This window comes from Lolium rigidum, chromosome 1, assembly GCF_022539505.1.
Source record: "Lolium rigidum isolate FL_2022 chromosome 1, APGP_CSIRO_Lrig_0.1, whole genome shotgun sequence".
In the NCBI taxonomy this organism is placed as follows: Eukaryota; Viridiplantae; Streptophyta; class Magnoliopsida; order Poales; family Poaceae; genus Lolium; species Lolium rigidum.
In genome coordinates, this window is record NC_061508.1 from 248783718 (window position 1) to 248796910 (window position 13193).

A 13193-nucleotide genomic window follows, 5' to 3' on the forward strand; every position below is an offset into this window, starting at 1 on the left:
CCCCGGAGGAGAAGAGGTGGCCGGTGGATGCTAAGCCTCGCCGGAAGTGTGTTGCTGGGCATTGGTGTCGTATCTCGACGGAAACGTCTTGAAATCGCCGGCGACTGGTGGCGGCGACGCCCAGGGGCCTAATTGCGTTTTCTTCTTTTGCTCCAGGGTGTTTCTTGTTAATTCGGAGGTCCTTTCTTTAATTTGTTGGTTTCTCTGTGCGAGTGATGTAAAAGGACTTCGATGTAAAATGTACCCGCCACGTGTTGAATGAATGGTTCTCTGGGGTCTTCCAGACCCCTCTCTTGTTAAAGAAAAAAAACTTTCAACACCGAAGGTTCATGAGCGGACGAACGGAAACCGACTGTAGTATAGTATAGGATCCAAATCAGACTAGAGGAACCGACTTCGTATTCGACCCATATGTGACTGTGATTTGGGCCTCTAATCTGTCGTCTACGCGATTTTGACGATTCTTAATTTCTCCCTTCGCCGCAACGCCAGCATCCAAACCGGCCACCGCCGCCGCCGCCGACGCGCCCATGGCGGGGGCGAGCGAAGCGATGCGGCGGCTCACCGACCTATCCCTCGTCTCCAAGGTCTGCTCCGAGCTGGAGGCCCACGGCGGCGTCGGCGACCGCGACCTCGCCGAGTTCATCGTCCACCTCGCCCGCCGCTCCCCCTCCGTCGCCGACTTCCACGCCAGGCTCAGGGACCACGACTTCCAGGCGCCGGACTACCTCGCCCGCACCCTCCACACCGTCATCCACGCCATCCCCGCCGCCGCTCCCGCTCCCGCTCCCGCCCCCCAAAACCCCGCCTCCGACGACGGTGAGGAAGAGGAGGACGACGGCGCTGCGGATCCGGAGCTTCACCTGGTGTACCACGGGAGGGTCACGCGGGTGGTGGACGCCGGGTGCTTCGTGCGCCTCGACGGCGCGCGCGGCCGCGAGGGGCTCGTCCACGCCTCCCGGATGCCTGCCCTCGCCGCCGTGAAGCGCGGCCAGGGGGTGTTCGTCAAGGTCGTCTCCCTGGACTGGGGGAACCTAGCGCTGTCGATGCTGGACCTCGATCAGGAAACTGGGAGGGAGATCCCGCCGCCAGCGCGTCGTCAATCTGATGATGATGCTGTTCCGAGGGCCAATCGATCTGCTGCTCCTGCCTCAACCTCTGGGAAGAGGGTTGGGCTGTCAGGAATTGTGATTGCCGAGGAGGGGCCGCCTGCGCCGCGGAGGCGGGCAAGGCGGATGAGCTCCCCGGAGAGGTGGGAGCTCAAACAGCTGATTGCTTCCGGGGCACTGAATGCGAGGGACTACCCCGCTGCGCTCGATGATGAGGGGACACAGTACCAGTCAGAAGAAGAAGAAATGGAGGAGGAGCTCGAGATTGAGCTCAACGAAGACGAGCCACCATTCTTATCTGGACAGGGCCGCTCCTCGGTTGAATTGTCTCCGGTGAGGATTTCCAGGAACCCCGAGGGGTCACTGAGCCGAGCAGCGGCGCTGCAAGCCGCGCTTGTCAAGGAGCGGCGTGACATTCAAAGCCAGGAGCAGAGAGCAATGCTTGATTCCATCCCCAAGGATCTCAATCGGCCATGGGAAGATCCTGTGCCCGATGCCGGTGGCCGATGTATCGCGCAGGAGCTGAGGGGCGCCGGCCTATCAGCGCGGAGCATGCCAGAGTGGAAGAAGGAGTCTTATGGGAAGGCTGTAACGTTCGGGCAGAGGTCGAGCCTTTCCCTGCAGGAGCAGAGGCAGAGCCTTCCAATTTACAGGCTCAAGAATGAGCTCATCGAAGCTGTTCATCGCAATCTTGTTTTGGTGGTTATCGGCGAGACGGGGTCGGGGAAAACCACGCAGGTTACTCAGTACCTTGCCGAGGCAGGCTACACTGCAGGTGGGAAAATCGCGTGCACGCAGCCTCGCAGGGTTGCTGCGGAGTCGGTTGCAAAGCGGGTAGCGGAGGAGTCTGGTTGTCGATTGGGAGAGGAAGTTGGTTACTGCATACGTTTTGACGATCGCACTGGACCTGATACGGTCGTCAAGTATATGACAGATGGTATGCTCCTACGGGAGATTATGGTAGACAGGAACCTCTCTGGTTACTCTGTGATCATGCTTGATGAGGCACATGAGAGGACCATCTATACGGACATCCTCTTTGGCCTGCTAAAGAAGCTGATTAGGCGGAGAGATGATCTCAAGTTGATTGTCACTTCCGCTACTCTTGATGCAGAGAAATTCTCTGGATATTTCTTCGACTGCAATATTTTCACGATTCCTGGAAGGACGTTTCCTGTGGAGATACTGTATGCAAAACAGCCACAGAGCGATTACATGGATTCTGCATTGCGCACTGTGTTGGAGATCCATATGAGTGAACCTGAAGGCGACATCCTCTTGTTCTTGACTGGCCAGGAAGAGATTGACCATGCCTGTAGCTATCTTCACGAGAAGATGCAGGCGCTGGGTAAGGATGCACCCGATTTGCTAATCTATGCAGCGTACGGTGCTCTTCCAAGTGAAATGCAGTCAAAGATCTTTGAACCTACTCCTCCTGGGAAGAGGAAGGTGGTTGTGGCAACCAACATCGCAGAGGCATCTATTACAATTGATGGGATATACTATGTTGTTGACCCAGGCTTTGCAAAAGTTAACGTGTATAACCCGAAACGAGGACTGGATTCACTGGTTATCACTCCGATCTCGCAGGCATCAGCTAAGCAAAGAGCAGGGCGTGCTGGGCGTACAGGCCCAGGCAAGTGTTATCGTCTGTACACAGAATGCGCGTATCGTAATGAAATGCCCCCAACATCAACTCCGGAAATTCAGAGGATAAACTTGGGGTGGACAGTTCTTAATATGAAGGCAATGGGGATCAATGAACTAGGGGCATTTGACTTCATGGACCCTCCAGCACCTCAAGCACTTATCTCTGCTATGGAACAGTTGTACAGCCTTGGTGCCTTAGATGAAGAAGGTCTGCTTACTAAACTAGGGAAAAAGATGGCCGAGTTTCCACAAGAACCACCACTTTCGAAAATGCTCCTGGCTAGTGTGGACCTCGGATGCAGTGATGAAATAGTGACTATCATTGCAATGATTCAAACTGGGAATGTGTTCTATCGTCCGAGGGAAAAACAAACTCAGGCAGATCGGAAAAGGGGTAACTTTTTCCAGCCGGAAGGGGATCACATCACTTTACTGACCGTGTATCAGGCGTGGAAGGCAAAGCAATTTTCAGGACCATGGTGCGTTGAGAATTTTCTTCAGATATCATCACTGAGGAGAGCACAGGATGTGAGGAAGCAGCTCCTGGAGATCATGGACAAGTATAGGCTTGATGTTGTCTCCGCTGGCAATGATCTCACAAAGGTAAGAAGAGCCATCACCGCAGGCTTCTTCTTCAACACTGCCAGGAAGGATTCCCAGGGAGGAGGATACAGGACCCTTGCTGATAACCAGCAGGTATATATCCACCCAAGCAGTGCACTGTTTCATCAGCAGCCACAATGGGTGATTTACAACGAAATTGTCATGACCTCGAAAGAGTACATGAGGGAGGTCACAGCCATCAGCCCAGCATGGCTTGTCGAATTGGCACCGAGGTTCTACAAATCTATCGACCCGGCAAAGATGAGCAAGCGGAAGCGCCAGGAAAGGCTCGAGCCTCTGCATGACAGATACAACGAGCCCAACTCGTGGCGCCTCAGCAAGCGACATGGATGATTTTCTTTCCGGGCATGGGTTTACTTCTCTCTTGCCGCTCTTTGATGTAATTTAGGCTTGAGTAAAAGTGTAAATACATAGTAATATGTACCTGATGAATCTGCTGGAACGAGCAGGGTGTTGAGTAGTGGCACACGTATGTAGCTTTCTTTTTTCTGTTTGGATTTAGAAGTCTTGTGAGACAATGTTTCACCTCTGGTTTAGATATAACCCGAAATGCATATACATATCTTTGTCCCACGAGGAAACTGTGTATTGTCGTTGTTTCACTGTTGATTTTCAGAGCCAAACCTGTGCATTGTTTTCTGCCTGTTGTTTTTTATATTCATGACGACATATGTTTGCTCTCTGGTCATCACTCATCAAACCAATCCACCAATAATGATGCAACGGATTCAGGTCCTGTTGCTCATGATAAACATCCTTCTTTTTTCCTTGGGATAAACATCCTTGACTCGTTAGTTGTTTAGAAACAGGAACTTCAGTTTTGGGTTTTTTTCTCTTTTATAAAGTGGGTGAACTTCATGTTTATTTACATACATCTTTGGCCTGTGTTTCCACCATAAAATGATGCAAATTATTTTACTAGTTAATCGTGACACCTTGTTCCTCCAGGAAATATATCTGTGTTATCTTGCTACAAAACTACAGGTGGCGTAGGAGTCTTCAACTTGGAATTGATGGAGACACTAGCTAGTAGTGTTGTCTACTATCTCTGCTTTCTGTGCGCCCTAATGTTAGGTGAAGAATGTGCCACTGATTTAAGAGCACACGTGATGTACTGATTAAGCTCTGTTTTACTTCATCACCATGTGCGCAAATGCAGGACATTCAGAAGAACAGTTCAATAGCTGTAGGAATACTGAATAATTCCTATAGCTAAACAGTACAGACTTGCATTGTTTTAGCCCGTGTGCGATCCTCTCGCAACACATTAATCTCATACACCTTCGGGTTTTTTTTTCCATTTCATTCTGTTTCTAGCAACGCAGCTAGAACCTTACAAATGTAGTTTGCATATCAGTTTGTTGCCAAAATTCTGCATAGCAGTAATTGCAACACAAAACCATTAACAAAATGAACACCACCACAATGATGAATTAGTGAATTAAAAGACTCTAATCAACTCCCCGATTATGCAAAAAGGATTAAATAAACCTCCCATGCATATCATAATCTATAAGCCGATGTAGCGAGCACCTTCCACTATATGCAGTTTCTATGTCTCTCTCTTCGGGTAATAGACCGACCCAGGCGAACCCGCCGAACTGTGAGAGCATCTAGCAAGATATCCAGCGAGCACTCCACTGCCTCAGCTTGCCCTTCCAGATCAAATTCACTCAGCTCAGGCCGCATGTGCAATTCAGAGAGGAGACCAGCTGCGGCTGCTGCAGTGCAGGTACGATCCCACGCTGGTTGAGGTCTGTTTCACGGAAACATGTCAACAAAAGTAAGGGTTAGAGACACAGAGAAACCCATCAATACAGACAACAAGTGTAGTTTTTAGCTCACCGCAGTTTATGCATCACCGAGGCAGTCAGCATAGACAGTGAGATACAAGGTATGTCTTCCTCCCCCCATATTGCAGTCCACCTCTCCTGTAAACCACAGATATTAGAACCCAGGTTCACTTGGTAATTGTGGCATGCTTTAGTGCCTCTTTGATTGAAAGCAATTTTCACAGAAAATTTGGAGGATTGGATCCTTAGAAACTTTCATATGTAGGTTGTTTGATTTGTAGGATTATATTTTCCAACGGATTGCTTTGCACTACACTACATTTCGTATGAAATCTACCATCCACAAATATTATTAATCATTTGGAATTTTTATTCATTTGTTTTTCCTATGGTTCATTCAAACGAACTTTGGTGCAAACACAACCATGTACGGATCAAGTGGATATGGCATTGCTATCCTGCATTTTAAAAATAATTCCGCGGATCAACAAGGCCCTAGTATATGAGAAAATATCTAGTGGAAAACAAGTTACGGTGGAACCCATCTGAAAACTATGTTTCAAAGATCCTAAAAATCTGAAAAGAAGAACACAATCTTAAAACTTGGTAACCCTCAAGACAATGTCAACCATACTCTGCAAGATGATTCTTTTGACATGCCAGGCCCATTCTGTCGGCTCCTCTCCTCCTCAGGTTGGTGGTCCATATTCAGATTCGCCATCCACGGCAGCACACATCTGCACACCATCCCCCATCCCCACCAATGACCATGCTACACAGCAGCACACCTCAGCACCGCCGTCTCTATTCCAGGTTTGCTTCCTCTACGGGGGAGAGGTCACGGTGACATATTGGTCGTGTGTCCAAAGGAGAGTCAAAGCGAGCTGACTGCATTGCAAGAGAGGAAAAGAGGCAAGTGGATACTAGAAGAGGCAGGTGTATTTGCCCTCTGGGGCAGTAGCAGTAGCGAACCCCTATGGGCAAATGGGCCTTTTTCCCCTTTTTCCGTTGTATTTTCCGTCAGCTTCTTCCTCCGAGAGCTGAATCTGCTCTGCTCAGCTGGCTCCCAGGATCTAGGCAGACCCCTAGGGAGTGTGGTTTCCCCTTGTTTAAGAGGAGTACACAATCACATGAAAGAAGGAAAAAGGATGAAGCTTACCTGAACGGCTGAACAATATTTGTTACATGTAAACCAAGATTGCATCAATCTGATTTTTTAAGAGGAAGCAGACACAAACAAATAGTAGGAGTGCAGTATGCTGAATAAGGAATGCAATCAACTGTACCTTCAGTCTTCTGTATAATGCGGCAGAATTACTCCAGGTACCATCAAGCAAAACCAAGTTAAGAGGTTCGCGTTGCACTCCCTACAGTGCATAAGTTAAGTCGTTACCATCTACTAATACAGTGATATCTTGCACTCGCAGCAGCATGTTATTTCTACCATGAAAGGTAATATCTCTTCTATTACAGCATAAACACATAAAACCAGTATACATTCAAAGGACTGGGTCAACATCAATACATTCATACAAATAATAGTAGTAGTAATAATGATGATGATGATAAATTTCCAACAAATAAAGTCACAAGTGGGACATAAGAAGACTGCATTGCTTATGCAGTTACGTGGTAAGTCACAGACGACATGCTTAGAGAAAAGAAATACATACCACCTCCTGAAGCTCAGCATTCAAGGTCAAATCATCAAATTTAAGATCCTTGACAGACTTGGGGGTCACACTCTTATTTGGGTACAGAAATGAGACCTTCTCCTTTCCTGGAAGACAAAATCAAAACAGATATATACAGTATTTAAATGCGAAGAACGCAATTAAGCATACACGTCCAAGTGAAGGATAAACAGACTAATAGGTCTACTAAATGATTGATCAATGATGCAATCTTCTATGGAGCACGAGTAATTAAACAAAATATTTCCCCTAAAAGATAAATAAACTGGGTCGACACAACATTCCAGCCCCAATGACATGATCCAGGCATCAATACTTGCAATCTGCATTTGTTTGTGTGAAACATAACTTCTGAGGTTCTGTCATCATCAATCAATGCAACAGCAAAAAAAATTCAATTCAATAGCCACAACGTAGCTAAACCACACAGTGCATGGGCAGACTCACTCACAGTGATTAAACTAAAAAGGCCTATGTGGAAACTAGAAACAGAAAAGGAACACCCAAGAATGCACAGCATTCAGTACATAAAGTACACTAAAGGAATCACAAAGCAAAAAAAAGGTCGCCTTGGACGTGTGGATGTGGGATCAAAGCAACATGAGGTCATGAGGTAGCTACTCACACTGATCGATTGTGCCATGTATTGGATCATTTGATTGGAATGTTATATCTTGAGTTAGTTAGCTTCATGCCAAGGTTCGGTAAAGCGGAAAAAAGCGGCCGCTTAAGCGCGATGAAGCGTGAAGCGGAGGGGTACCGCATCGATTAGGGCCAAAGCGGCTAATTAAGCGCTAGGCGCAATTAATCATTATGCTTTTTTAAAAATCATGATTAGGCACGCAAGAGCGTTGAAAAAGCAATCCCGAAGCGTTATGTGCGGTAACTTTTGGGCCCATGGGAAATTGTCGGGACACGGTAACTTTTGGCGCGAGCGCGGGATTTAGCCCGCTCAAACTTGTGATATTCCTTTTTCCTAATATGATTTCTGAATTCTGATCGGTGATACACCTACTATGATTTCTGAATTTATGTTGTGAACTTGTTGTGTATTGATCTGATTTCCGAATTCTGAATTCTGTGATACACCTAATATGATATGATTCCTGCATTCTAAATCGTTATGCTGGACTAAAAGTCTGAAACTGAAAGTATGAACAATTGATCTCTGATTGTATGATACGATCTACTGTGTACTTGTGTTGTTGTGTACTGATCTGATTCGGTAAGCTATCTTTATTCCACTGTTCTGTTCAAATAATACTTGTTCTTTGGCCTGAAATTCCTGATTTTCGCTTGTTTTTGGTCCTGCCGTTGACTAAGTCAAGAACGCTTTAGCACCGCTTAAGCACGCACTAAATGCATAAGCTCTAAGCGGAAGGCCACCGCACCGATTAATTCCGCTTTCCGCTTTCCTGAACCTTGCTTCATGCATATGTCATAATTTGGTACTCAATCATAATGATTATGCATTCAAAGGGTTCCTTGTTTCGGCATAGGTTTTCGGTATATAAGGATAGGCTATCAAATAAGCAAGACATGAAAATGAGCAAGTTAAAGGTCTAATAACAAGCTCTCGTCCCAAGAAAGAGAATTCACATGTTTTGAAGGTGGTTTTGGGATTACCTGAACGTTGGAATGCATCCCACATTATATCTTCATGCTCTTGGATGCCGAAGAGACACAGGGACGCAGCTTCGGTGCCAAATACTTGCCAGAGTAACTTCCCAGTGTTGTTTTGCCGCAAGAAGTCCTGAAAGAAGAGAGATGCACACACAATCCAAAGAAAGGATATAGCAGCAAATGCAGCATAAGATCTTCAGGCAGACCTTCGGATGCATGTATAGCCAGAATCTTATTCCACTCCACAAACTGCGAGGGGCAAGTTTCGAGCACATGCAGTCTTCCATCGGTAGCCAGCACTGCAAATATATGGATCAGCACATCAGGAAAACTCTTGGAATGAAAACAAGCTTCAGTTCAGTAAACCATTAAACCCAAATTGCTGCGTTGTGCATAACACTGAATTGGCTCGTAGGCTACCTTCTGGCACAGATAGCCCCTGCTCCCGAGCAGACGGCAACCAATCTGCCGGGCGGAGTAGTACTGCAGCTTCTGGTCGGAGTCGGCGAGGGTCTCGTAGACAGCCCTGTGCTTCCTGTCCTCCACGTCCTTGAAATCGCCCTACGAGTCGAAGAGAAAATGAAGCCATGAGTTCAGTAGCATTCCCGTCGATTCAATTCCTGCCGCGTCGAGCACAGAAGCAGCAGCAAACCTCTAGATCCGACAGGTGATTGGAGAAAGAAAAAAAAGGCAGTTTTTACCTTTATCTTGGAGCCGGGGCCGCCGAAGCGCATCTTCTCGCCGGCCACGAACTCCATGTCGAGCAGCTGGCGGACGACGTCGGACACCACCGCCGGGAGAGGCGCGGAGGTGCCCCATCGCTGCCACTCCTCCGTGCTCACCTCGCCGCCGTCCCCAGCGCCGGCGGCACCGGGGAGGGCTTCCTCCTCCGCCTCCTCCTCGCTGGCTGTCTCGGCGGGGGAGACCATGAGGGAGCGCGCGGGGGTAGGGCAGGGCCGCGGAGGCGGCGGCGGCGAGTGGGGAAGGAGGGCGAGAGGGTGGACGCGGGGGAAGGGGAGGCGGCGGTGGAAGGCGAGGGCACGGATGGAGGCGGGAGGAGCCAACATCGACGCTGCTGTTTTTTAGTAGACGCGCGGCTTGCCGCGCGCTTGCCCGCCTACGGCGAGCAAGCAGAAAATGAAAACACGTTGTGACAGAACAAAATAAGAAGAAACAATTGCTGAAATTAAAAGGTGGCATCCAATTCTATTTCATGTTTGGATGCACAAATCATGAAATCGAAGTGCATAGTGGCAGGGAGAGGGCTGGAAGAGGTCGATTTGGAGTTAGCAAGGGAGAGGCCACCGCTCGCCGCCGTTCCCCTTCCGGCCAAGGAGGGGGCACCGCCCACCATTATTCCATTACAGGCAAGGGAGAGGCCATCACCCACCGCCATTCCCCTAGCTAGGGAGAGGCGGCCGTCTACCGATGTTCCCTTGCCGGCCAGGGAGAGGCCACCCTCCACCGCCATTCCTCTACCACCGTTGTTAGTATTAATGGGCTTTATTTGTAACGTGTGTCAATGTGCGACATGACAACTGTTTTTTCCTTCTCACAATATCTATTATCAAGAGAAAGTGAGGCGAGTAAGTAGGAATGAAGACACCCTGTGAAAGAACAAAATTAGAGGGAACAATGCTGTAATATAGTAGAAGGGGCATACATAAGCATAGTACATTATATTAAGAGGTCATTAGAATATACTAATAAGAGTTGTCCTCTACACATGTTGATAGACCGAAGAATATAGTACCGTTACATACAACAAAAGAGCTAAATTGATTAGCTGCAGCCTTAAGGGCAATCCATTGTTTTCTGTTCAGCAGTTCTAAGGACTATATTACAAAAGATCATAGCCATGACACCCGATCTTTTTCATCTAAGGGGCTTTTCTTCTTCGTCCAGCTTGGTCTGTAGGCTAGCGCTTCGTTCCTTCAGCATTTGCGCAGTGTTATTTATGTTTGAGAAAGCTGCCTTCACATCATCATGTATGACCTCCTGTCCCCCAAAGTAGCCTAATATTGCCATGTTATGAAACTGATAAGCAAAGGATCTCATGTGTCTAACAGATAGGAACCAACCTCTACCCAGTCTTGTGCTTTTAAATTTTGCCTTCTTGAGTTCAGTCTTCAGTTTTTTGTTCTCTTTCTGTAGCTGCATTAATCGACCGTAGTTTAAATCCTTGATCACCAGGTTAGCTGCACTTTGCAGACACCTTATGGCTGCGACAGCTGCTGTGTGGTGAGCTACAGCGACGTCCATGCTCCTGATACCTGATATAGTCGTGGGGACAAGGGAACCTTGAAAGAGAACTTTAGATGTGTTGAAAGTAACAGACACACATGTCTTGTTGTCTCCGTATAGCTTGTGCTGGTATTGAGCTGGTGGAAGTCCAAGCTGCATCAGCATTTGATCAAGCATCATTGCTCCTGGAATCGTCAGAAGTATTTGAACATTCTGTAGCATGGATCATTGGCAGAGAGATGGTCAGCTACAATGAAAGCCAACAATAGCTAATATACCTGAATACTAATCAAAACAGTATATATCATGTCTTGTTGGTTTTAAGGGGTTTTACTGTAACAGGGTGTGTATAGAGTGTTTTAGAGCATGTCTAACAGGCCCCGTATTTCGCTGCCCCGTATAAGGCTCTAATTTCGCCCCGTATCGAAAAACTGCTCCATTTCGAGCCATGCCGTCTAGCAGACCCCGTATTTCGCCCCGTATTTTCAAAAATTAAAACCCCGGGAAGTTCATCTTCATTGATCATAGTAGGGAGCATACACACATTTTGATCATATACTACGGATCATACTACGGATCATGCTACTTAACCTACCTCTACTCGTCCAGGATGACGTAGGGGATGAAGGCGATCCTCGCCGCCTCCTCCCGCGCCTCCCGGGCCTCCCGCGCTCGCCGCGCCTCGAACTCCCGGACGGCGGCGATGGCCGCCGCCTCCTCCTCTGCCTCCGCCGCCGCTTGCTCGGCGGCATCCGCCTCGGACAAGGCGACCGCACGGCGGTAGGCCGCCTCCTCTTCCTCCTCTTCCGCCGCCGCGCTTCCTCCTCGCCGCCTCCGCTTCCTCCGCCGCTGCTGCCGCTGCCGATGGTCGCCCTCCATTCCGCCAACGCCGCGCGGTCGCGCGGCCATCGCGCGCGCCATTTCTCGAACGCCTCGCCGCTCATCGGCTTGAGCGGCGGGTCCCGCTGTGACCACCGCCCACCCGCGGCGAACTCGCGGAGCGGGTCCGGCACGTACAGCGCGCCGGCGTACTTGCAGGCCGCGCGACGGCCGCCGGCGGCCGAGAGTTTGCACTTCAGCCGCCACGCTTCCTCTACGGTGTCCGGCGAGCGGGATCGCTTCGATCCGCTCGCCGGCGAGGACCTCATCGCGGCGGCGGGAGTCCATCCTAGCTTTTGGGGTGGAATGCGTGGCGGGGGAGCGGCTAATTGCTCGCCGGAGCGAGGAGGAGGAGGCGGCGGCGCGCGGCGGAGCTAGGGTTGCGAGTGAGGGGTTAACCCCTCACTCGCACCTGCGCCCACTATATGTACGGGGCGACGGGGCCGATTTCCTGGGCCCCGTATTCCGCCGAAACGGGGCGGCCCGAATACGGGGCCTGCTAGACGGCCCAAACCGCGCCTGCCCCGTATGTCGCCGGAATTTTACGGGGTGGGCGGGTTATACGGGGCCTGTTAGACATGCTCTTAGGTTAGCATCTATTCTGATTACTTTTCTGCACATTGCTTACACAGTAATAGTTACCTCTAGTATGTTGAATCATGTATAGCTAGTTGACCCTCTAATCTTACTAATGGTGAAAATGGCCTTCTTTTCCGAGATGGAAGGAGCATATGAAAGTCCGGGGTTGCACCTTGTTGTTAATCGACGAAGCAGACCCTACGGAGTAATCTTCAATACCACTATCAGCGCTCATCTTCAAAGGCGTGCTCTTTGTTGACGATGACACAATCAGAGTCAAGTTTTGTTTTGAGAGAAGAACCTAAGGAGGGGAAAAATCAAAATTGGTGGCTAGGATAAAGAGCTATTTTAATACATAAAGCCATTTTAATACAAGGCATAGTAGTGTCTGAATCTAGTACAAAAGGAACCAATTTTCCAATGCAGCACATATCTTTAACTTTGCCATGGCCTCAATAGATTTGCCTCGATCAGGAGCAATAAATAATACACCCTTTTACCTTAGGCTACAAGTAATATAAAAAGATTTGTTTGTAGATCTAACTACCCCGAGCTAATATGCTTGCAAGCAACCAAGCAAGTACAGATCTTGGAAGCAGGTAGTTGAACAGGCCAAGAACATAAAGGATGAGGAGCACTTACCCAACATGAAAGTGAAGAAGATCTTGGTTTCGTGAAGAAAAAGTAGGCAGCACCAATACCTGTGGAAAGAGTAATAGGCATTAGATTCATAACCAGAACACCATGGGCAAAGGCAAACTGTACTCTCCTCTGCATCACCTCAAGCAGAAACGGTTTTGAGCAAAATACTAAGGTTCAGCCCCCTAAAAGTCTGATCCACTAGGTTTTATTGGTCTATCCTTCAGACTGGCCCGCCCATCATTTTCTGTCTAGCTCCGCTACTGTCCAGAAAACCGCCTTGCAGTGCGGACACCGATATTCAGGAGAGCCATGGTACGATCTATCTGCATAGTTCGCTGAGGCGAAGAAAAAGGTAA

General features: G+C 48.7%; 2 protein-coding genes across 2 annotated transcripts; one reads left to right on the top strand and one right to left on the bottom strand.

Moving 5' to 3' along the window:
• Window positions 1–495: 495 nt before the first annotated feature.
• On the top strand, window positions 496–3945 carry LOC124692436 (probable pre-mRNA-splicing factor ATP-dependent RNA helicase DEAH5). Its single transcript, XM_047225817.1, has one exon. The coding sequence runs from the start codon at window positions 531–533 to the stop codon at window positions 3714–3716; it is 3186 nt and encodes a 1061-aa protein (XP_047081773.1). The 5' UTR covers window positions 496–530; the 3' UTR covers window positions 3717–3945.
• Window positions 3946–4541: 596 nt separating this feature from the next.
• On the bottom strand, window positions 4542–9560 carry LOC124692445. The gene is made up of 8 exons (XM_047225830.1): window positions 9195–9560; window positions 8914–9054; window positions 8700–8792; window positions 8497–8623; window positions 6850–6956; window positions 6463–6543; window positions 5229–5314; window positions 4542–5139 (listed from the first exon to the last, which is right to left on the bottom strand). The coding sequence occupies exons 1-8, from the start codon at window positions 9558–9560 to the stop codon at window positions 4923–4925; spliced, it is 1218 nt and encodes a 405-aa protein (XP_047081786.1). The 3' UTR covers window positions 4542–4922.
• Window positions 9561–13193: the final 3633 nt, after the last annotated feature.

What these genes read in the sequence shown, in the direction of transcription:
- LOC124692436 (XM_047225817.1), top strand. Translation starts at nt 531, where the DNA reads ATGGCGGGGGCGAGCGAAGCGATGCGGCGGCTCACCGACCTATCCCTC.
- LOC124692445 (XM_047225830.1), bottom strand. Translation starts at nt 9,560, where the DNA reads ATGTTGGCTCCTCCCGCCTCCATCCGTGCCCTCGCCTTCCACCGCCGC. An exon ending in CATTATACAGAAGACTGAAG is followed by an intron (nt 5,315 to 6,462) that starts GTACAGTTGATT and finishes TGTGGTTTACAG; the next exon opens with GAGAGGTGGACTGCAATATG. An exon ending in TCGGTGATGCATAAACTGCG is followed by an intron (nt 5,140 to 5,228) that starts GTGAGCTAAAAA and finishes TCCGTGAAACAG; the next exon opens with ACCTCAACCAGCGTGGGATC.